Here is a 25,785-nt window from a genome sequence, read left to right on the forward strand (position 1 = left end):
AACTGTTAGAGCGATACAGTCCTAACCACGAACTGTGTTTGTGGTAGATCTTTGTATTTCTCCTTCACTACCGCCCACTCACTCCCCACGGTTTTGGATTCCATGGCAGGAAGGAGGGTGAGAACTGGCAGAAGGAAGGGAGTTGGTGTGAGTCAGTGTGGAGTCCTATGAAAATCAGTGTTTTTCAAACTGCTCAATAACCTGACTTCACCTCTATTCCAAATGAGTGCTCTGGAGCAGACAGAATGCAACTCAAACCTCACTCTACGCAGAGATCGTTTTTGTTTCTCCCCAGGGCCCCTCATTCTGCTGCTCAGGTTCTCCAAGGTCACGGAAGGAGCGCCCGGTGCCCCGCCCCAGCGCTGCTTACGGTCCTTCCTGCGTGGGGAAACTAAACCGGCCCAGGCGCTGTGCCCGCGGGGCGCCAAGCAAAAGATGCGGGGCCCAGAAGCCAAGAACTTTACCTCCGGGAGGTGGCAGAGAGACCGGCCCGCGACTGCCTGCTCTCAGGACGGCGCAGTGAAAACGAGAGCAAGACCTCCGCGCGCAGCAGAGAAAGGGGTGGGACCGCCAGCGCGTCGTCTCCATGGGGACCGGAGGCTCACCCCGCCCCGCCCCGCCGTCTCCACGGGGACCCGCGGCTCACCCCGCCCCGCCCCGCCCCGCCGTCTCCACGGGGACCCGCGGCTCACCCCGCCCCGCCCCGCCGTCTCCACGGGGACCCGCGGCTCACCGCGCCCCGCCCCGCCGTCTCCACGGGGACCCGCGGATCACCGCGCCCCGCCCCGCCGTCTCCACGGGGACCCGCGGCCCACCGCGCCCCGCCCCGCCCCGCCGTCTCCACGGGGACCCGCGGCTCACCCCGCCCCGCCCCGCCGTCTCCACGGGGACCCGCGGCTCACCCCGCCCCGCCCCGCCGTCTCCAAGGGGACCCGCGGCTCACCCCGCCCCGCCCCGCCCCGCCGTCTCCACGGGGACCCGCGGCTCACCCCGCCCCGCCCCGCCGTCTCCACGGGGACCCGCGGCCCACCCCGCCCCGCCCCGCCGTCTCCACGGGGACCCGCGGCCCACCGCGCCCCGCCCCGCCGTCTCCACGGGGACCCGCGGCCCACCCCGCCCCGCCCCGCCCCGCCGTCTCCACGGGGACCCGCGGCCCACCGCGCCCCGCCCCGCCGTCTCCACGGGGACCCGCGGCTCACCCCGCCCCGCCCCGCCGTCTCCACGGGGACCCGCGGCTCACCCCGCCCCGCCCCGCCGTCTCCAAGGGGACCCGCGGCTCACCCCGCCCCGCCGTCTCCACGGGGACCCGCGGCTCACCCCGCCCCGCCCCGCCGTCTCCACGGGGACCCGCGGCCCACCCCGCCCCGCCCCGCCGTCTCCACGGGGACCCGCGGCCCACCGCGCCCCGCCCCGCCGTCTCCACGGGGACCCGCGGCCCACCGCGCCCCGCCCCGCCGTCTCCACGGGGACCCGCGGATCACCGCGCCCCGCCCCGCCGTCTCCACGGGGACCCGCGGATCACCGAGCCCCGCCCCGCCGTCTCCAAGGGGACCCGCGGATCACCGAGCCCCGCCCCGCCGTCTCCAAGGGGACCCGCGGCTCACCGCGCCCCGCCCCGCCGTCTCCAAGGGGACCCGCGGCTCACCGCGCCCCGCCCCATCGTCTCCATGGGGATGCGGAGCGCACCGCCTGCGCCGTGGCCGCAGCGCGCTGTCTACGTAGGGACTCGCATGGCCACCCGAGTGCCCAGACGCTGGCTGGCCTGGGACCACGCTCTGAGGGTCGGGCGCTGCGCGGGCCACCGCCCCCTCTCCAAGGCCAGGATGGAGTTGGGGCTCCTTTGCCACCCTCCCGGAAGCCCGCGGTGGGAGCCCGGATGTCACTGCTGGTACCAGAAGCCCCTGAAGGCGCCCAGCAGAGGGTCAAACGCCAGGCTGCGGGACCCCAGGAGACCTGGACACTAAAGCCAACGTTTGCTTGGTCTCAAAGAAAGCCAGCCATTTTAAGGCCGTGTGATGGGAAAGGTGGGATTTCTTACCTTTACCAAATCCTCGGAATATTTTAATACTTATTATTGCCAATTTTCGCATGATACAGGTACCAAGACAACACCCTTCCTGATTAGTTTGTAAAGGTTCTGGTCAAAATGCCTTTAAGTATTTACTGTGAAGCCTATTAAGTTTTTTCTTTTATACGTAGATGAATAGTTATCGCCATAGAAAAATGTTCACAGTATGAAAAGCAGATTGGAAAACCATATGAATAGTATGATCTAATTATAGTAAATAAAGTTTACGAAGTCTAAAAGTATGTACACAAATATGTTAAATGGTTTGCTCTGCTAGTACTTTTTAAAAAATCATCTGTAAATTTTTTCTATAATAAATATGCAACATCTATAGAATAAACATCTATAGAATAAATTTTATTCTAGTAGTTTTATTCTAAACCAAGACCCCATTGCCTTTAACATATGTTTAAGTTGTGTGAAAGGATACAAATTAGATAAGCTAAAATTCTGTTACCCCACATGGGGTCCCTTGACACAAGGACAAATGAACTAAGGTCACTCTGCTGCTCTGTCACTAATCCACAGGAGACAGCTGTTGCTTCACTGTCTCAGGACCCATCCAAGAGAAACGTGACAGGGCCAAGTGTCCTTTCGCTCTGTCAGACCCTAGAATGCTTTATCCCCCTGGTCTCCTTATTCTGTCAGCCCAGCAGAAAAGTTCTGAAGGTTGCATTTAATGTTCTACTGATTTTCTCATTTTTAAAAGGGATATTAAAAAGACTCATTAAATTGATCAAAATTCCTTGAACTCAGAACATCAAAAATTACTAAAATCAAGATTTTTTTTTTAATATCATTCAGTAGGTCCCCACCTTCCCCGTCCCCAGTTAGGTGCTTGTTTCTGTGGCCTGAAAACAAGGAGGAAGAAGCATGGGCCTCTTCTGCAAAGTGAAGGCAATAGAACTATGAATGGATAAACAAAATGTGGTATATCCATACAACAGAATATGATTCAGCCATATAAAAAAATGAAATACAGATAATGATACTGTCACCAACTAGGCGGCTTGAGAAACTCAAAGGTGGGTTTGGAAGTGATTAACTGTTTTTCCAAATTGTTTCTTTTCCTTTTATATGTTAAGGAGATGTAACCAACAACCATCCGGACACTGACCAAGCCTGACCACAAGAACTATGCCCATGACCTTAGCCTTATTTTTTTTTTTTTCCATGAGGAAGATCAGCCCTGAGCTAACATCCATGCTAATCCTCCTCTTTTTGCTGAGGAAGACCGGCTCTGAGCTAACATCTATTGCCAATCCTCCTCCTTTTTTTTTTTTTTTTCACTCCCCCAAAGCCGCAGTAGATAGTTGTATGTCATAGTTGCACATCCTTCTAGTTGCTGTATGTGGGACGAGGCCTCAGCATGGCCGGAGAAGCTGTGCATCAGTGCGCACCCGAGATACGAACCCGGGCCGCGAGTAGCGGAGTGCGTGCACTTAACCGCTAAGCCACGGGGCCGGCCCGACCTTGGCCTTATTTTTAATGCAAAGATTAGGAGCTCCTAAGCTCCTAAGGAGGAGCTTAGGCCTAGTTATGTGGAAGCATGTTCTCCAACTGAGCCTGTGCAAGCGAATACCCTCCTCTCCCTTTTGAATATTCATTCCTCAAATAAAAGTTCCTGCTTCCCTTTGTTCAGGGATGCCATGACTTCGGAAATGATTCCTCATGGCCTCCTATTTGCTGCAAAATACACTTCACTTTGTGAGACAACTTCCACTGGTGTAGAGTCTTATTTAACTCACCAGGAGGCAAGCCCACTTGGCTCAGTAACACTACCACATGGATGAACCTTGAAATCTTGAAAACATCATGCTAAGTAAAAGAAGTCAGTCACAGAAGACCATGTATTGTATGATTCTGTTTATAGAAAATGTCAAGAACTGGCAAATCCATAGACAGCAAGTAGATAACTGGACGCCAAAGGCTGAGGGGTTGGGAGATGGGAAGTGACTGCTAATGGGTTTCTTTTTGGGGTGATGAAAATATTCTAGAATTAGATTATGGTGATGGGTGCACAACTCTGTGAATCTACTAAAAACCACTGAATTGTACACTTTAAAATGGTAAATTTTATCGTGTTTGAATTATTTCCATAAAGCTGTTTGAAAAGAGTGATGAAGCTAATGTTTGCTGAACATTACTGGTGTCAGCTATTGTGCTAAGCATCTTATACACACTTTTACCTTCCTCCTCATAACAACTACTATGAGTTGGTTATTTAGCTTATTTTCTATATTAAGAACAAAAGTTAAACTCAAAGAAACTGAGTAAATAAACACAAAGGGAGCAGAATGGGATTCAAACAAAGGTCTAACTTTAAAGCTCATGCTCTTTTCATTATACCAATATTTAAATGTGCACAAGCTGCAAAATTTGCCAGAAAGTTACAGAACCTCAAATTTTATAAACATAGCTTGCTTTTGAGGATTGAACGCTTGTATTCGCAGATTGAAGACTACAGGTTTCTTCAAAAAGAGACTAATTTAAAACGATCGCTTTATTAAAAATAGCAAATTTCACAGATACTCATTTAACATTTTGTTTTCACTGGCCATGGGAAAACACAGCACGTGTACTGATTGTCTAATGTAAACTGAAGTTGGGCAGCCACAAAAAGCCTGTGCGTCATAAACTTAGGCTCACACTGGACTAAGTCTGTGCGCTCAGGAAGGACGAATCCCGCAGCCCGATCAACCAGGTTTAGCACAGCGCATTTCAAGTATAAGCCCGTAAGGCAACAACATAAAGTACAGCAGCACAGCGTCGGTATCACATTTCCTGATCAAGCTTCAACAAGGCCTCGGCCTCCAGTTACAGTGAATTACAGCAAGTCAAATTTACTAAAAGCAGTAGGTGAAAACAATCATTGCAATTGCACTTCAATTACTTTAATTCCTTATTGTGGAAGATGGTTCTGCTACTGGATTCAGCTGGAAAAGTAAAACATGCTGCTTGTCTTCAAACCACAAGAAAGCAACTGTCTTTCATTTTAGCTGGTAGAAGTATTTGGAACATCTTGTGCATCTGCCAAATGGAGTTTTTGTCTGAAGTCATCAGTTAAGAAGATTTTCTATAATGAGTACTTCTTTTAAATTTCTGGAAATTACTAAGAGACAGAGGTATTAAAAAAACCAAATATGTTTAAAGGGAAAGCACTTATGTTGCTACTGAGAAACTGAGATGTGATAAGACTTTTTAAATGTAAGTGAAGTAATTATACTATGTCTAGAATTTGAAGACTTTAAACATATCACTGAATCAAGACTGTTCCAGGTTCTTACACAACACAGAATTCTTTTAATGCAGCAAGAATCATGTTCATGGTAAGGAGCTGATTAGAGGCAAAGTATGAAAACTTACTGGACTTAAAAAAAATTCATTTGAGAAGACAATACCACTTTATTATCCTTGGGAAAACAATTTCTTTGTAAAAGTCAAAAATAAAATCATCCTAGCTCTAAAGCCCTTCCTATAATCCTCTGAATTACTGAAGAAGATTGGAAACAGGATGGAATTCCTGCACACATTCCCTTCCTTTCTCATCATCGTTTCACCGTCCTCTTTTATGTGTATGATCCACCTGCTGCCTATTCTTTCAAGACTCAATTGAAACAATGATATAGATATGTTATAGACAACTAAATGCTAGCAATTCACGTATGGCAGAGGTTGCAAAAATGTACAGACAGGAGTACCACCATCAGAGACATTCTCATCCAGTCAGAAGGCTGAGATTTAACACACAAAAATCAGCAGATAACAAAATAAAGCAGAATGCTAGTTTGAGGTACAAATGAAATGCTTTATGGAAGTGGTCAGCTTCAGTGTTATCCGATAAGGAGACGGGGGAGGCCAGAGCATCTCTAGGCAGGAAGTGCGACCCGAACAGAGGCACTAAGGTGAGCACGAACATGTGCTCTTGGGCATCTGGAGAACCAGCATGGGGGGAATGAAAAATATTACAGGAAGTATAGGTTGTGGTCAAATTATTGAGAGCCTTTAAAATGTCTGACATGGTAAAAAACTTGCTAAGAAATAGTAATGGCAAAATGAAAGTGATGTTTAGAAAGAATAATTTAGTGGCGATGTCCGAAGTCTACAGGAGCATGGTCCAATAGAAATATAATGCAAGCAACAGATACAATTTTTAACATATATTTTATTCATACTAATAATCAGAAAATTATCATCTCAACATGTAATCATTATGAAAAATATTGAGATGTTTTACATTCTTTGTTCATACTGAATCTTTGAAATCAGGTGTGCATATTATACTTATAGCACATTTCAAGTACTCAGTTGCTACATGGCTAGTGGCTGCCACATTGGACAGTAAAGCTCTAGAGCTGGAACAGAAATTTGAAAGGTTATGGAATCAGCTGATGAGGGTAGAGAATGAAGGAAGAATAAAAGGCAGAACTAATGATGCCTGACAACTAGCTGTAATTAAGAGATGGCAGATCGTTTCATGTTCACGTCCAGGCTCAATGCAGATAGTGCCATGACTGATCAGCAATGTTTGCCACAGTCATGGAAGGGATTTTTAAATAACCTTGGAGATAAAAATAACAGAAGCATTGATGACAGAGAGGGGAAAGTTTGAGTACAGGCAGAACATTTATTACAGATGAGGAAATAAGGGTTGCCAGACTTTGCTCAAGGTTACACAGCTGCTAACCAAGATCTGAAACCAACAATCCAGAGCCCATGCTCTTGTATTCTACCTCGCTGCCTTGTTGAACTGCGGTGGCTGAATCGAGGAAAGCTGTGAGAAAAATAAGTCTAAATGTTTAACAAAACTCAGCTAAGAGGATAGGAGATACTTAAATGTCATAAGCTATAGAAAGAATATAAAGCTTAGGACGAATATAAAGAAAAGAACAAAGAACCAGGAACTACTCCTAAGAAAAGCCCCCTAATTAACTCATATCTCACCCCCGTATTTAAGTCTTTCTTGGCAATGATATCTTACATTAATCTCCCCACAGTGTATGTGCCTTCTCAAAACCGTATTTTCTTCATCTGTAAAGTGGGGAGTATACCACCACCTACTTCCAAGGGTAGGACCAAACGAGATAACGAGTGTAAAACCCTTCATAAAATACTTGGCAAATAGTAAGTATTCAATAAAGATTAGCTATTAATTGCTATTACTGGATTTGTATATACTTCTCTATTTCTTCATTGCTGTTGCTGCACAATTCAGCAATTAATACCAGTATATGTATAGCAATAATGGTAATTTATATATATATGTTCTATGTATTTTGGAAACTTTTCATATACACATCATTACATATAGCAATTACCCCATATTACAGAGGACACTCTGAGATGTTAAAAAATCTGCCCAAGTTGCATTATCAGAATGTGGAACTAAATTTCAAAAATTAGATCTCTTGACTTTGCAACCAGTACCTGTTCTAGTATCTCACCGTGTGGTTCAAAGGGATGTCTTCCCCCTCAAATTAAATGATTTTATAGGCAGGATCACTTCTTATTGTTCTTGTATATTTCACATTGTGCCTATCACTATGTTCAAAAATACATTTTGAAAAGTTCCTGAAATAACTGTTTTAATGAAATGTCAAAACCTGAATATTTCATATATGCCTTGGTGGTTTCCTTGAAGCTAATCCTATAATGCACTTTTTTATGCATCTGAAATATTCTATGTAACGATACTAAATTAAGTATAGTATATTATGTCTGCAAATCCAACTGCCATTTAGCTTAAGAATCTAAGATTCAAGATATACAGCAACTAGCCTAATCCTCACTTCTCTTAATTAAAAAATTTTCTTTTAATTTGTTTAAAAAAATCCAAAAACAATATAAAGCAAAGCAGAAGAAACCAGAAACAAAATTTCAGCATAAAAAACAACTAAGAATTCTATTTGGAAACCACAGGGGCAGAGACATCGCCCCAGTCAGTACCAGCCCGTGTTTCTGCTCACTTGACTGGGACTGATCAGCAGAAGCTATAAGTGAACCTCCACCGCTGACACCAGGCAAAGGATACATGGAGGAATTCAGTTCTTCTAACTGCAACACAGAGAGACAAAGTGGACTTTCATTTTATAAGATAAATATCTTAAGTAGATAAATGTGTACATATTTAAATAATTTTTCATTTAAGCTTTCTTTAAATGAAAAAGCAAAATATTAAAGAAAAAACTTTCCAAAAATCTCCAGCTTTAGCATAGCTTTAGCATTTATTACACAAGAATATGAGAAGAGAATTAAACCAGATGATAAAAACCAGAGTTTTATAAGTATTCTTAAAACCATGCATAATTATAATCATCTTCAATAATAGTTTTTAAAAGAAAAAAGTTGCCATTTTAATGATCAAAATCTTTAAAACCTTTATGAATTACAAAAAGATTTCACATGACATTCGGTTTTCAGTATGAGGTAGAATTAGTCATCCCTATTTTACAGAGGGAAAAATCTTAGTTATAGAAATGTTAAGTAAATTGTCCAAAGTTACACAGTTATAACCCAAACACAGACCGTGGACTAAACAAAGTCTTTCTGGTCTCATTTGGTGTTCTTTTCATCATACCATAGTCATTCTTCTAAATGTATTGCAAATTAAGCTTATATTTGTTAAAAGGAATTGGTAAAAGGAAATACTTCCAAGACTGAATATGGTACACTTGAAATCAAAAGTATAGGCTTGAAATTGTTCAAGTATGGGCATATAATTTCCCTCACATTTACTTATTCAAAAGATAAAGAAAAGCAACAGAAATTGACCCTTTTCGTCATTGGTGAATATGGAAACTATTCTGAAACTAAAATATATTGAATTCAATTTTTCTTTATTTTGGTTCCAAAACAAGTTTAAAGAGGCAAATTTATGTAATACTTCTCAGTATAAGAATCATATGTGTTGTTATGGGATGAATTGTGTCCTCCCAAAATTCATGTTTTAGTCCTAACCTCTGATACCTCAGAACGTGAGTGTATTTGGAGATAAGGTCTTTAAAGAGGAAATTAAGTTAAAATGAGGTCACTGGGGTGGGGCCTAATCCAATATGACTCAGGTCCTTACAAGAGGAAATCTGGACACAGGCACCCACGCAGAGAAGGAGAAGGCAGTGAGAACATGAAGACGGCCCTCTACAAGCCACAGAGAGAGGCCTCAGAAGAAACCAACCCTGCCACACCTTCATGTCCAAGTTTGGGCCTCCAGAACTATGAGAAAATAAATTTCTGTTGTTTAAGCTACCTAGTCTATGGTGTTTTGTTATGGCAGCTCTAGCAAGCTAATATACCTGGAATGTACTAAATTACCATAAACACCAAACGTAGTTCTGTATTTAAAAATGAGTCACTACCACCTGAGTAAACAATATAAAATGTATTAATTATGTCAGTCTTCTGACATACTATCCTTCCATATGTTAAGATCTTATATATGTGCGGAAGTGGATATTTCACTTTTAGATTTGCCAGCATTCTCAGAATATATGCTTAGATGTAAATATGGTAATTTCCTTAGACTGTATTTCTTTAAAAAAAGAGTAACATACAACATGGATGAAACTTGAACACATTACACTAAGTGAAAGAAACCAGACATAAAAGGGCACATATTGTCTCATTCCACTTATATGAGATTTCCAGAATACGCAAATCCAGAGACAGAAGTAGATCAGTGGTGGCCAGGGCATGGGGAGAGGGGAGAATTAAGAGATCCAGGGCTTCTTTCTGGGGTGATGAAAATGTCCTGGAATTCGACAGTGATGTTGTCTGTACAACATTGTGAATATACCAAAAACCACTGAATTGTATGCTTTAAAGTAGTTAAAGTGGTGAATTTTCTCTCAAGAAAATTTTATTAAAGAAAGAATAAAGAGAAGCAACTATACTCACATCAGACAGAAGCCTATCCAGATTGGAGTCACTGGCTGTTTTCCTCTTGTCCTCAGGAAGCTCCTCTAACTCCCCATAGAGCTCCAAATTCAGGCGAGCTAACTTCTCCTGCATCCCCCGGACGTGCTCCATCTGCTCAATGGAACATTCATTTCCTGGGGGACATCCCAGAACATCAGTAAAGATGAGGGTAGTTCAAACTAACTGTCTTGAGGAAAAACTTTCAAACTCTAGGTGCTCAAAAGAAATCAGTTTTATTTCTTTTGTAAATTACACCATTAATGACTACATATTTTCTGTGTATAATTACAAATCAAATTTCTGAGCAGGAAAACAATGACAATATAAGAAATGACCATGGGCGCTAAAACACATCAGATAGGAAAGATTGTTTTTAAAAAAACCAAATCATCTCTTAGGTAAAGAAAACATATTTTTTCAATAGTAATATCAAATATAGAACTGATAGCATCATCTAACCATGTCCAATTTGACAACTGCCATTTGAACTGAGTGTCCCAACATTTTATAATAATCTGAGTGAAATTAAGAGTCCTATAAGCCATAAGAAACGATGAAATCCAGCCATTTGTGACAACATGGATGGACATTGAGGGTATTATACAAAGTGAAATAAGTCAGAGGCAGAAGGTCACATACCGTATGATTTCCTTCATTAAGTAGTAGATAATAACAACAATAAACAAACACTTAGAGACAGAGATTGGATTGGTGGTTACCAGAGGGGAAAGGGGGAGGGAGGAGGGCGAAAGGGATAATTCGGCACATGTGTGGTGATGGGTTGTAATTAGTATTTGAGTGGTGAACATGATGTAATCTATGCAGAAACAGAAGTATAATGATGTACACCTGAAATTTATACAATGTTATAAACCAGTGTTACTGCAATAAACAAACAAAAAAAGAGTCCTATAAGAACTTCAACCATGAATCATTTTGCCAATCAATTATGTATTCCTCCTTTAAGAAATATAAATGAAAATATTTATGAAGAATGTTATGAGGCATGAGAAACGCAATGTAATATTTTCAATTGTATACAGCAGTGCAAGACAACTTAATTGCTAAAGCACAGGTCTTACAGTATTTATTGACCAGAGTTCTCTGAGGTGGCATTATCTGTCCAGAGCAACTAATGGACATACATGGCACATTATATGTTTTCCTACAGTTTAAGTACAGCCCCTGCAACCTATTGATACGATGATCTTTTTCCAAAAAACTTTGGTTTTCTCAAAGGTATACTGTAGCTCAGCTGAAGTTGATGTATGTATCTTCAATAGGAATTAATGTAAATTACACTATAGTTTCCTCTATCCAGCTTTATATCATCTTCATAAATTGACTATATTAAATTACATTAAAGACTACTAACAATTTTGAAGCTAGTTACAGCTCTTTCAAAATCATACTTTCTTCATAGTAAAATATCTCCTATTTCCTCTATTTTAGTGATGTTTTTTAATCATTAGTAACCTGGAAGGCCAAGTGATACCTCAACAGATATATACGTGTGTGTATACATATATACATGTGTGTACACACATACATACACGTGTGTACACATATAGACACGTGTGTGTACACATAGATATACGTGTGTGTATATACATATATATACTTACACACACACACAGAGACAGACAGAGAGGAGAACAATACAGAATAAAAATATAAAGACGTAGAAGATATCACAAGGAGAAAGAGAAGAGATTCAGAGGATGAACCAGGTGAACTAACATGAGAACAATAGAAGCTCCAAAAGGATAAAAAGGAACAGATGGAGGAGAAATGAATGAACAATAGAAAAAATGTTCCTTGGGCTGGCCCGGTGGCGTAGTGGTTAAGTTCGCGTGCTCTGCTTCAGTGGCGCAGGGTTTGCTGGTTCGGATCCTGTGTGCAGACCTGTGCACCGCTCATCAAGCCATGCTGTGGCTGCATCCCATATACAAAATAGAGGAAGATGGGCACAGGTGTTAGCTCAGGGCTAATCTTCCTCAGGAAAAAAAAAAGAAAAAGAAAAATGTTCCTTGAGATGAAAGATGAGTTGGCAGAAATGAAGGAGCTCACTGATTCCCAGGCAGGATTGATAAGAAAAGATTCACTCCTGAGGAAGGAAGTCAAGCTGGCGGCGTAGGCAGACTCTGAACTCACCTCCTCCCGCGGACTCAGCCAATTTACAACTACTCGTGGAAAAATTACCCCTGAGACAGAACTGAAAACTGGATAAGAGGAATTCCTGCAACAAGGGACAATCCTAACTGAGGTGGAAGAGGCGAAACTCCCTTCTGGAGAGGAAAAACACCGCCTTCACAAGCTGCAGTGCCTCACGGCCGCAGGGAGCAGCCCACAGGTATGCAGCCCTCCCTGGAGGAGCGGGGCCCTGAGCTGGGGAGCAACCCCGCTGTGGGCATTTTGTGGACCCAGCACAATCAAGATGAGTGGCATAATATCTGACTTTGCCTGCTACTAAAACATTGGGGAATACTCCCAGAAAAGCTAGTCACAAAGAAATTAAAACTGGCTCTTAAAGGGCCCATGTGCAAACTCACCCGTTTCAGAAAGCAACCTAAAATCACCAGAAAGAAGGTGCACAGTGCTTTGGTGAAAAGAGACTCACCTGATAGGCCCTGAGTGCATCTTGGTGAGAGGTGAGACCTCTCCAGGGACTGGGACATTGGCGGCGGCCATTGTTGTGGCCTGGTGTGGGCGTGCTGACACAGACGCCATTGGAGTTCTCCCTGAGGCCTGCCAGCCCAGGGTCTGCCCCACCCGCTAGAGCACCGATTTAATCCAGCTCAGCCAGGGCGGGCAGCCCACCCTAGAGACTGGCCCCACCCAACAACAAGCCCTCAGGCAATTTGTGGGTCTGCATAGATTGGTGACTGGATTCTCTGCAGCCTGGCAACTGAGCCGACTTCAGTGGGGCAGGGCGTGCACAAGGAGCAGGTGGAGAGTGTGGGGCGGTGGTGGAGTGTGTGGGGCTCCTGCCGTGAAGAGACTGGGCCCGCTTCGGGAGGTCGGGGCGCACACACGGGGCAGGACTGTGTTGACTGTGTGTGTGGACCTGTGGGCGGCAGGGCTTGTCAGCTGCAGAAGACTTGTGCTTCTCCAAGACCCACATAGGGGGTTTGCCCCACCTTCCAAAGCCTGAAACAATTGGGTGCTCCCATGCCTGAGGCCAGCGCCACGTAGCTGCAATCCTCAGAGAGCTGACAAGAGACCTAAAGGCTGGAGGCTTAGAGCAATTGTAAGGCCCTGAGCCTAACAAACTGCCACAGTGGGGGCCTACTCACTTAAAAGAAATACTGCAACACAAATGTGGTATTAGAACTTGCAGCCAACTGTGCTGGGGCTCCCCACACCTGATAAAGAGACTGAAGGGCCCACAACAACTACAAGCAGCTGAGCATTACAACAGCTGGCCAGGAGCATAACTCGGCCTCCCTGGGTGCCTACAGGGAGAGTGAACAGGCCATAACAGAAGGACACATGTAGCCCACATAGGGGTCACCCCTGGAACATTGAGAACTGAGGGAAGCACACTACAGGCCTCCTAAGCCATCACTTACATAAGGTCACCTATCCAAGAGCAGGACACGTAGCTGACCTACCTAATACATAGACACAAGCACAGGGAAAGAGGCAAAATGAGGAGGCAAAGGAATACATTCCAAGTAAGGGAACAGGACAAAACCTCAGAAAAGGAACTAAGTGAAGCAGAAATGAGCAACCTACCTGACAGAGAGTTCAAACAAAGAGTGTTAAGGATGCTCACTGATGTGGGGAGAAGAATAGATGAACTCAGTGAGAATGTCAACAAAGAAATGGAAGATATAAAAAAGAACCAATCAGAAATTAAGAATACAATACTGGAAATGAAAAATTCACTAGAGGGACTCAAAAGCAGAGTAGAGGATACAGAAGAACGGATCTGTGAGCTGGACGAAAGACTAGAAGAAATTACCCAAGCTGAACGGTAAAAGAGAAAAGAATTAAAAAGAGTGAGGACAGTCTAAGGGACCTCTGGGACAACATCAAGCGCACTAACAACCGTGTTATAGGTGTCCCGGAAGGAGAAGAGCGAGACAAAGGGGCAGAGAGTCTATTTCAAGAAATAATAGATGAAAACTTCCCTAACCTAAGGAAGGAAACAGACATCCAGGTAGGGGAAGCACAGAGAGCCCCAAACAAGATAAACCCAAAGAGGCCCACATCAAGATACATCATAATCAAAATGTCCAGAATTAAAGATAAAGAGAGAATCCTAAAAGGCGCAAGAGAAAGTCAAGTTAGATACAAAGGAAACCCCATAAGGCTATCAGCTGACTTCTCAGCAGAAACCTTACAGGCTAGAAGAGACTGGCATGATATATTTAAAGTGCTAAAAGGAAAAAACTTACAGCCAAGAATACTCTACCCAGCAAGGTTATCATTCAAAATGGAAGGAGAGATCAAAAATTTCCCAGACAAGCAAAAATTAAAGGAGTTTGTCACCAAGAAACCAGTGCTACAAGAAATGTTGAAGGGACTGATTTAAGAGGAAAAGAGAAGACCACAAATAGGAAAAATTATCTATTTCCATGATAAGAGGGTAATGGATACAAATGCACAAAAAAGAGGTTAGATATGACATCAAAAACATAAAAGGAGGGAGAAGGGGAGTTAAAAGAGTAGAGCTTTCAGACAGAGGTCAAACTAAAGAGACCATCAATTCTGTATAGAAGAAGAAAGGAACAGAGAAGGACTACTAAAACACTGAGAAAAAAAGTTAAAAAATGGCAGTAAGTACATACTTATCAATAGCTACTTTAAACGTCAATGGACTAAATGCTCCAATTAAAAGGCACAGAGGGGCTGATTGGATAAAAAAACAAGACCCATATATATGTCGCATACAAGAGACACACTTCAGACCTAAAGACACTCACAAACTGAAAGTGAAGGGATGGAAAAAGATACTCCATGGAAATGGCAACGAAAAGAAAGCTGGGGTAGCAGTACTCATATCAGACAAAATAGACTTTAAAACAAAAACTGTAAAAAGAGACAAAGAAGGGCATTACATAATGATTAAGGGAACAACCCAACAAGAGGATATAACACTTGTAAATATCTACGCACCCAATGTACGTGCACCTAAATATATAAAGCAATTATTAACAGACATAAAAACAGAAATAGACAGTAACACAATAATAGTAGGGGACTTTAACACCCCACTTACACCAACGGATAGATCATCCAAACAGAAGATCAATAAGGAAACATTGGCCTTAAATGATACACTAGAACAGATGGACCTAGTAGATATATACAGAGCATTCCATCCAAAAACCAAAGAATACACCTTCTTTTCAAATGCACATGGAACATTCTCCAGGATTGATCACATATTAGGCCACAAAACAAGTCTCTATAAATTTAACAAGATTGAAATAATACCAAGCAGCTTTTCTGACCACAACGGTATGAAACTAGAAATCAACTATAGGAAGAAAATCAGAAAAGCCACAAATACATGGAGATTAAACAAAATGCTACTGAACAATGACTGGGTCAACGAAGAAATCAAAGAAGAAATAAAAAAATACCTGGAGACAAATGAAAATGAAAATATGACATGCCAGAATTTATGGGATACAGCAAAAGCGGTTCTAAGAGGGAAGTTTATAGCAATACAGGCCTATCTCAACAAACAAGAAAAATCTCAAATAAACAATCTAACAATGCACCTAAAGGAACTGGAAAAAGAAGAACAAACAAAGCCCAAAATCAGTAGAAGAAGAGAAATAATAAAAATCAGAGCAGAAATAAATGAAATAGAGACCAAAAAAACAACAGAAAAAATTAATAGAACCAAGAGCTGGTTCTTTGAAAAGATAAACAAAATTGACAAACCTTTAGCTAGACTCACCAAGAAAAAAAGAGAGAGGGCACAAATAAGTAAAATCAGAAATGAAAGAGAAGAAATTACAACAGACACCTCAGAAATACAAAAGATTATAAGAGAATACTATGAAAAGCTATATGCCAACCAATTCGACAATCTGGAAGAAATGGATAAATTCTTAGAATCATACAACCTTCCAAAACTGGATCAAGAAGAAATAGAGAATTTGAATAGACCAATCACCAGTAAGGAGATCGAAACAGTAATCAAAAACCTCCTCAAAAATAAAAGTCCACGACCAGATGGCTTCCCTGGTGAATTCTACCAAACATTCAAAGAAGACTTAATACCTATCCTTCTCAAACTCTTCCAAAAAATTGAGGAGGGGGGGAAGCTCCCTAATGCATTCTATGAAGCCGACATTACCCTTATACCAAAACCAGACAAGGACAACACAAAAAAAAGAAAATTACAGGCCAGTATCACTGATGAACATCGATGCAAACATCCTCAACAAAATACTAGCAAATTGCATACAACAATACATTAAAAAGATTATATACCATGATCAAGTGGGATTTATTCCAGGGATGCAGGGATGGTTTAACATTCACAAATCAATCAACGTGATACACCACATTAATAAAATGAAGAATAAAAATCACATGATCATCTCAATAGATGCACAGAAAGCATCTGACAAGATACAGCATCCATTTATGATAAAAACTCTGAATAAAATGGGTATAGAAGGAAAGCACCTCAACATAATAAAGACCATATATGAGAAACCCACAGCTAATATCATCCTCAATGGTGAAAAACTGAAAGCCATCCCTCTAAGAACAGGAACCAGACAAGGATGCCCACTCTCACCACTCCTATTTAACATAGTACTGGAAGTCCTAGCCAGAGCAATCAGGCAAGAGAAAGAAATAAAAGGGATCCAAATTGGAAAGGAAGAAGTGAAACTCTCACTATTTGCAGATGACATGATTTTATATATAGAAAACCCTAAAGAATCCACCAGAAAACTTTTAGAAGTAATAAACGAATATGGTAAAGTTGCAGGATACAAAATCAACATACAAAAATCAGTTGCATTTCTATACACTAACAATGAAGAGGCAGAAAGCGAAATTAAGAATACCATCCCATTTACAATTGCAACAAAAAGAATAAAATACCTAGGAATAAACTTAACCAAAGAGGTGAAAGAGCTATACATGGAAAACTATAAAAACATTTCTGAAAGAAATTGAAGAAGACACAAAGAAATGGAAAGATATTCCGTCCTCTTGGATTGGAAGAATTAACATAGTTAAGATGTCCATACTTCCTAAAGCCATCTATAGATTCAGTGCAATCCCTATCAAAGTTCCAACAACATTTTTCACAGAAATAGAGCAAAGAATCCTAAAATTTATATGGAACAACAAAAGACCCCGAATAGCTAAAGGAATCCTGAGAAAAAAGAACAAAGCTGGAGGTATCACACTCCCTGATTTCAAAATATACTACAAAGCTATAGTAACCAAAACAGCATGGTACTGGCACAAAAACAGACACACAGATCAATGGAAAAGAACTGAAAGCCCAGAAATAAATCCACACATCTACGGACAGCTAATCTTTGACAAAGGAGCCAAGAACATACAATGGAGAAAAGAAAGTCTCTTCAACAAATGGTGTTGGGAAAACTGGATAGCCACATGCAAAAAAATGAAAGTAGACCCTTACCTTACACCATACACAAAAATTAACTCCAAATGGATTAAAGACTTGAATGTAAGACCTGAAACTATGAAACTTCTAGAAGAAAACATAGGCAGTACGCTCTTCGACATCGGTCTTAGGAACATATTTTCAAGCACCATGTCTGACCGGGCAAGAGAAACAATAGAAAAAATAAACAAATGGGACTACATCAAACTAAAAAGCTTCTGCACAGCAAAGCAAACCAGCAACAAAACGAAAAGACAACATAACAATTGGGAGAAGATATTTGCAAACCATACATCTGATAAGGGGTTAACCTCCAAAATATATAAAGAACTCATGCATCTCAACAACAAAAAAACTACCAACCCAATTAAAAAATGGGCAAAAGACCTGAACAGACATTTCTCCAAAGAAGATATACAGATAGCCAACAGACACATGAAAAGATGTTCAAAATCATTAACTATCAGGGAAATGCAAATCAAAATTACAATGAGATATCACCTCACGCCCGTCAGAATGGCTATAATTAACAAGACAGGAAACAATATGTGTTGGAGAGGATGTGGAGAGAAGGGAACTCTCATACACTGCTGGTGGGAGTGCAAACTGGTGCAGCCACTATGGAAAACAGTACGGAGATTCCTCAAAAAAGCAAGGATAGAACTACCATATGATCCAGCTATTCCACTGCTGGGTATTTATCCAAAGAACTTGAAAACACCAATGCATAAAGATACATGCACCCCTGTGTTCATTGCAGCGTTATTCACAATAGCCAAGACTTGGAAGCAACCTAAGTGCCCGTCAAGGGACGAATGGCTAAAGAAGATGTGGTATATATACAGAATGGAATACTACTCAGCCATGAGAAACGATGAAATCCAGCCATTTGTGACAACATGGATGGACATTGAGGGTATTATGCAAAGTGAAATAAGTCAGAGGGAGAAGGTCAAATACCATATGATTTCCTTCATTAAGTAGTAGATAATAACAACAATAAACAAACACTTAGAGACAGAGATTGGATTGGTGGTTACCAGAGGGGAAAGGGGGAGGGAGGAGGGTGAAAGGGATAATTCAGCACATGTGTGTGGTGATGGGTTGTAATTAGTATTTGAGTGGTGAACATGATGTAATCTATGCAGAAATGAAGTATAATGATGTACACCTGAAATTTATACAATGTTATAAACCAATGTTACTGCAATAAACAAAAAATTAAAAAAAAGAAAAGAAAAGATTCAGTCCTAAGCATATCCTGGTAAATGCCTAAACTTTAAAGATAAAGAAAAAAAATCTTTCAAGCACCAAGACAGAAAAAAATTTCCTACTAAGAAAGAGTCGGACTGGCAACTGACTTCTCATCTGCAACACGTATAGACAGCAACCCAACGAATCACAGATTCAATCCAAGAACACAAGTCACAGAGGAGTAGGGGCAGGGAGGGAGCTGGGGAGAAAGCAAAGAAGTAAAGTGATCCAAAGATTACACCTCAAGGGTGGGAGAAAAGAGGGGAGGAGAGTGGCAAGTGGAGATATTCTAAAGATACCACCATACTGGGCTGGGGTAAAGCAAGGAGGAAGGGATGTAATAAACATCTCTGTGCAATACATAGTGCATTTTAATGTCTTCTTTTCAAATAATAGTATAACCAAGCCTGGAAATCCAGCACTATAAGAAAAGACAGACATACATGAGCACCCAGAAATCAAAGACTTTAACAAGGTTAAGTATACCAAAACAAAGTCCACAACATAATAAATTTGGTAAAAAACAAAAACAAAAACAAACCACAGAGGTCAGAGGCTATCTACAATATACAGGGGCTCTCAACAACTAACAATAACAACAGAAGGATAAACAACCAAATAGAAACTGGGTCAAGGTCTTGCAAAGAGCAATCCAGCTGCTTAGCAAACACACACAGATATTCAAACCCAAGAGTGATAAAGAAATCTCACTTTACACCCAGAGCCTGGCAAAAATGAGAAGATTTGTAAACCTATTGCTGGTGGCAATTCAGGGAAAAGCGTTTTTTCATAAACTGCTGATGGAGACTAGAAGTGCAACAACTCTTTTGGAAAGCAATCTGGATATTGTTATTAAAGTTAAAATTGCACATGTACTTTGACCCAGTAATCCCACTTATGGGAATCCACCCCAAAGAAAGAAAAGCTCCTGTATAAGGATACTGCCTACGCGTAAAAAGATGTTCACTACACCAGCTGCCCAGTGGCTCAAAACTGGAGACAAAGTAAACGCCCTTTGATAGGGAAACGGTTGAATAAACTAGGTATATTCACAACCTGGAATATTATGTAGCCATTAAAAACAAGAATGAATTAGAGCTATACCAGGTGACCTGGAAAGATTTTCATCAAGTATTGTTTAGTGAGGAAAGCAAGATACAGAAAAGTATATATAAGATACTATTTGTATAAAATCAAGAAAACAAAAATCCTTGTGTGCATGTTCACGTTCCTTTGTATTATAACCCAGAGAAAACTATGAAAAGATTCACACCGGGACTTGAACACGGTTGTCTGGTTGGGACGAGGGAAGGTGGAGCCAAGAGAGTGAGCAGGGAGGGGATCAGGAGGAGGCCATGGAGCAAAACAGTGGGGGAGGGAAGACAGCACTAAACCCAACACGCACACTGATGACATCTGTGTGTCTGTGTGAGATGCTACATGTGTGCATTCAGCAATTTGGAAACTGCTTTCAAAACACAGGGAAGAATTTTATCATCAGAAAAAGCCTGTAAAGTGAGGTGCAAGCTGGATGTCAAAATCTCACCATATGCTTTGTGACTAATTTACAAAATACCTCTTCAGACTTTTTATCACAACAATTAGTCAACCGTTCTTATATCCTCAAGAAAGAACAAGAAAACCAGATTCTTCCACGTTTGAAAGCCAGGAATCATGGGCAAGAAACAAGCTGAGGCTTAAAAACGACCTCATGATGCTACAAAACTACAACACTAAGTCTTAATACTTTAGCTGATGTAGAATCTTCCTTTTCTTTGTTACACTTTCAAGGCACTTAGTCCGTAACAGCAATCTTACTTTAACATTCCAACTAACTCTCCCTTTTTAATAGAAGAAAACAACACTTTTAAAAGGAAGTGCAAAATGCACGTGGAAAATAGGACACAAACGTCTTAAGAAGAAAACAGTACAGAGAAATGTTTCTTGCTTACCGAACGCCTGAAGCTTTCCCGAGTGGAAATCATTCAAGAGGCTTAGAAGGCCCCTCTCCATCTCCTGGACGTCTGAGACATCGGTGAGAAAGGAGTGCTGAATGGGGGTGGACTGCGCGCCCTTTCCTTCTCCACCCTGAGGTCTGGTCTTTTCTTTCACCACTCTGCAAAGAGGATGCAATGAAAAATTAATTGGACATAATTATCTTTAAAAAGAGATAATTATATCTTTTCAGGCTGTTCTAGATTAAGCAAAATTAGTGAATTAGGGGCTGGCCCCGTGGCTTAGCGGTTCAGTGTGCATGCTTGGCTACTGGCAACCCAAGTTCTGATCCCGGGCACACACCGACACACTGCTTGTCGGGCCACGCTGAGGCGGCATCCCACATACAGCAACTAGAAGGATGTGAAACTATGACATACAACTATCTGCTGGGGCTTTGGGGAAAAAAAGGAGGAGGACTGGCAATAGATGTCAGCTCAGGGCCTGTCTTCCTTAGCAAAAAAAAGAGGAGGATTGCCATCGATGTTAGCTCAGGGCTTATCTTCCTCACAAAATAAATAAATAAATAAAAGTGCAATCCCCCCCCCCCAAAATTAGTGAATTAAATGGAATTTCCCTTAAAAACAAGAAATCAGAACAAAAGCAAAACTAAATAAAACCAGTAATTTTAAGCCAGAAACCAAAACAATAGGTTGTGAAAATCTCAAACAAATGTATAAAATATAACTGCTAAGGCATATAAAAAGTTTGAATAATATGTTTATATAAAATATGCTAATTCTTTGGATTGAAAAAACTGAAAAGAGAATTAGTAAGTCTTCTTACTCTCCTATGTTTCATATTTCATTTCTCAGTAAAATATATTACACCTTTCCCTTCCAAACTTTACCCTATCTGTTCCTTGGACTATCAGGTGTTCAATAAGTGGTTATGGGGCCCTATTCAGGAGCTGACACTATGCCAGATACCAGGTACACAAAGATGCACTCAGCATCACACACTGCACTGAAGAGGCCCAGTCTGAAGTGAGAGGAGGACAAATAAATTCATAATCACCATGTGATGGAGTGCTAAAACCCGCTATCATCCTTGACTCCTCCAGCTTCCCAAGGCCCCCACCTGCAGTCATGAAGTCCTACTGATTATACCCACAAATATATGTCTAATCTTTAGTTCTCTCCTTCTCCACTGCCACTATCCTATCTGGTTTTTCTTTTTTTTGTTGTTGAGGAAGATTCGCCCTGAGCTAACATCTGTGCCAATCTTCCTCTATTTTGTATGTGGGTCGTCACCACAGCATGGCCACCGACAAGTGGTGTAGGTCTGCGCCTGGGAACCGAACCTGGGCCACTGAAGCAGAGCATGCCAAACTTAACCACTAGGCCATGGGGCAGGCCCCTATCCCATCTCCTGACTGAACTACTCCAACAGCTTCCCAACTGGTCTTCCTACCTCTATGTGTTGTCTCTGATCCCTCTTCCCTCCCGAGAGAGCAGCCAAGTCATTATTGGAATGTTCTTTCCCAACTGTCTTTGGCTATGTCCCTTTTGTTTCCTCAGAGAGAGCATGAGATCACCATCAAGGCAGCAGTTTTGTCTCTTCTTCTGTGTAAACCCAGAGGCTACAGAGTGCTGTATTACTTCCTTAACTGCCTCTCCATGATGAGCTTGCAGTAGGAGACAGGTTTATTTAATCATAATTAGAGGGGCTGGCCCCATGGCTTAATGGTTAAGTGTGTGTGCTCTGCTACTGGCGGCCTGGGGTTCGGATCCCGGGCGCGCACCGACGCACTGCTTCTCTGGCCATGCTGAGGCCTCGTCCCACATACAGCAACTAGAAAGATGTGCAACTGACATACAACTATCTACTGGGGCCTTGGGGAGAAAAAGGAGGAGGACTGGCAATAGATGTTAGCTCAGAGCCAGTCTTCCTCAGCAAAAAGGGGAGGATTAGCAGGGATGTTAGCTCAGGGCTGACCTTCCTCACAAAAAAAAAAAAAATCATAATTAGAAAGAGGACTGAGATTATGAAATGCTTTTTCTCTAAAGATCTTATTTGCTTTCCAAATATCTAATACTACAAAATACTCATATATATGCAGCAGTAATACGTAACACATTTAAACTTGTCACTCCTGTTTCTTTAGAGCCTGAAGACAAATGATCTTCACCAAATATTAACAATGATTACTTCTAGGTGGTGCGATTTTAGTGTTTTAAATTTCTTCTTTGAACTTTTCCTGTTTGAATTTTTACAATAAATACAAATGAATGAAAACAATGAAACCACTCTTTTTTAAGAATAAAAACTACCAAAACTCAAACACTCAACTTGGTTTTAAAAACAACCCATATATCTTTTTTCCCATTCTGACTAGCTCATTAACTTTGTCTACAAGTTTTCTTGATCTGTATACTTTCATATGAGGCAAAGTAAAGGCCTTCAAACCAGTCATTCATTTTGCATTTTCTAATCTCTATAACCTTTATAAATTTTTTCTAAATCACATATAATCTGGCCTCAACTGTTTTAAAAGTCAAGCCAAGAGACAACCTGTTATAAGAATTAGTGGATTTAGCACTTGTTTTAATAGCATTTTGCTGTGATAATGTGAAAGAAAAGAATTCACCTTTTTAACTTTGGTCGCTGTGAAGTTGACTGTGATGCAGGATTTGAAAACCCTGTGCTTTTACTAACTGGAATGGCATTTTTTTTGGCATTAACAACCTGAGTAGAGTGGGCACTAAAAGACTTAGGACTCCTCCTCTTCACTTTCCGTTCCTCCATTGTTTTAAGGTCCTTGTTACACCAAGGCCAGCTTCTTATGACCTAAGGAAATACAGCAAAATTATACATGTATGCTACAATATGCCAAAATGAAAGAAGTTCAAAGATCCACTTCGTGGGCTGAAAGAGGATCAAGAATTTCAGAGGTCATCAGACAAAGTTAGAACAAGGATCCCTTAAGTTTAACCTACCATACTGTGTACAAAGAAGCCCTAAGCAGAACTGCTTGTTAGAGAAAATTTTTTTTCACGATTTTCTTTATTTAGTCATCCTACAAATATCTACCTTCTTCCACTTGCCAGGCACTATTCTGGGCACTGGGGAGATGGTACTAAACAAAACAAGGTCCCTGCCCTCAAAAAGCTGACATTATAGAGGGGAACACCACATAAAAAAAAACAATCAAAACAGTCACGTGATATTCCCATCTTGACTCCAGCTTTAGGCAGGCTTTCGCCTCCCTTCTAAAACATATTCTTAGAAGAACCAACTAGATTCAAACGGATGTATAATTGACAGGGGTATCTGCCTTTTAACTAGCGATTACAAACCCTATTTCAACTACCAAGCAGAAACTCAATTTCTGCCTAGGGATAGTCCTGATTCCAGTTCATTGATCACGTGAAGTTCTATAAAATTAAACTTGTTCCAAGACTATTTTGAATATACTTTCTCTATCTATTTCCAGGGAAACATGAAACTTTATTATTATATGTTTACTTTTCCTAATATCAAGAGTTACACTATGAAGTTACAGCTGGCCCTTCCATAGAGAATGTAAGGTCTTCTATTTATCCAGTACTTTCCCTTATTTTATGTATTAACCAGCTTTATTTTCCTAACAGCCACCCATCTAAAAATATCTTTCTACATTTCCTTTACATTGATGCACAATATTAAATTCTTAATTATATTGTTTCATGTGTCATAATACGAGAAATTTATGTGGCTATTTACCTCATCAGACTGTCAAATGCCTCAGGAGCATCAGGCCTTTTTTTGTATGTTGGGTTGAATTTAATCATGCTATGAGCATTCAAAAAGATTCAAATCCACTAATGTCACTCCCAAAATAATTACTTGAGAATTTTAATGAAAACAGATTCTTTTCTACTGTCTAGACTCGACGCCACTAGCATTGAGATTTAAACCACTGAGCTCAGCTGACTCAGGCTGACTCTAGCCAGTCTTCACTAGAGCTATCGCACCTCCAAAGCAGCAAAGGCTTTAAAGGAGAGGCTCTAATCCCAGATACCAAATGTATATCCGCTTAAATTCTAACAATTTTTCCTTTAAGAAGGATTGTTAGTAACAGAATAGGCATTTTGGCGCTGTTTCAGCATGCAACACAAATTAAATGAAACTGTAAAAAACGACTGAATAGAGACGATGGGATACCAGTTCTCCGAAGAGGCAAGGATCTGTACACGTTTATGATACACATAAGCACATGGGTCTTCAAATTTAACGATGCTAATACACATTTGGTCATACAAAAAAATAAAACCTAGAAAGCAAAGCCACGCAAATAAACCAACAGTGGTCTAAACTGCTTGAAATGTATCCCTTTTTGGAAGGTAACAACTGTCACAAGCGCACGGAAATCCTTCCCGCACACCAAGGAGCAGGGAACCTTCTAGAGAAGGAGGCCTTCGTATCCCGGCTCCCAGACTCACACCTCGGGGTTGAGAGCGGAACCACGGCCTCTAGCAGGACCACGAGGAGTCCCTGTCACCTCATCCCCTCCGCCATCAGCCGGCGCGGTGACCCTTCACCCCAGAATCAGCAGGGGCCAGAGCAGGTGGTGGCAGGGCCTACAGGGGGACACTGAGAGTGCCTCTGCTTCCGCTTCATACCTGAGGAAGAAGGGGATCGGGGTCCTCCTCCTCAACCGGCAGAGACCCCCGAGCCTCCGAAGCCACCGCCGCAGCTGCAGCCGCCGGCGCTCCCGCTGCCGCCGGAGCCGGGCTCACATCCCACACCCCGCGCCACCACAGCGCCCTCTGTTTACGGAAGTGACGCAAGGGGGCGGAGCCTGCGTGGCCCCGGCGCGAGCCCCGCCCCTTCCGGCGCCACCAGCACTGCCCCCGCCTCAGACCCCGGCACCGCATCTCCTCGGCCGTCCGGCCTCAGCTGAGCCTTCGGCGGGTGTGGAAACAAAAACCCACAGCGGGGCTTTTACTTTGGG

At 41.9% G+C, this 25,785-nt stretch overlaps 1 protein-coding gene across 1 annotated transcript; it reads right to left on the reverse strand.

Moving 5' to 3' along the window:
- Positions 1–4,553: 4,553 nt before the first annotated feature.
- On the reverse strand, positions 4,554–25,580 carry CCDC28A (coiled-coil domain containing 28A). The gene is made up of 6 exons (XM_058566176.1): positions 25,454–25,580; positions 23,440–23,639; positions 20,807–20,970; positions 9,962–10,116; positions 8,100–8,122; positions 4,554–5,118 (listed from the first exon to the last, which is right to left on the reverse strand). Exons 2-6 carry the CDS (start codon positions 23,595–23,597, stop codon positions 5,064–5,066), a joined length of 555 nt encoding a protein of 184 aa, XP_058422159.1. The 5' UTR covers positions 23,598–23,639; positions 25,454–25,580; the 3' UTR covers positions 4,554–5,063.
- Positions 25,581–25,785: the final 205 nt, after the last annotated feature.

The sequence above is a fragment of the Diceros bicornis genome, chromosome 23, assembly GCF_020826845.1.
Source record: "Diceros bicornis minor isolate mBicDic1 chromosome 23, mDicBic1.mat.cur, whole genome shotgun sequence".
NCBI lineage: Eukaryota > Metazoa > Chordata > Mammalia > Perissodactyla > Rhinocerotidae > Diceros > Diceros bicornis.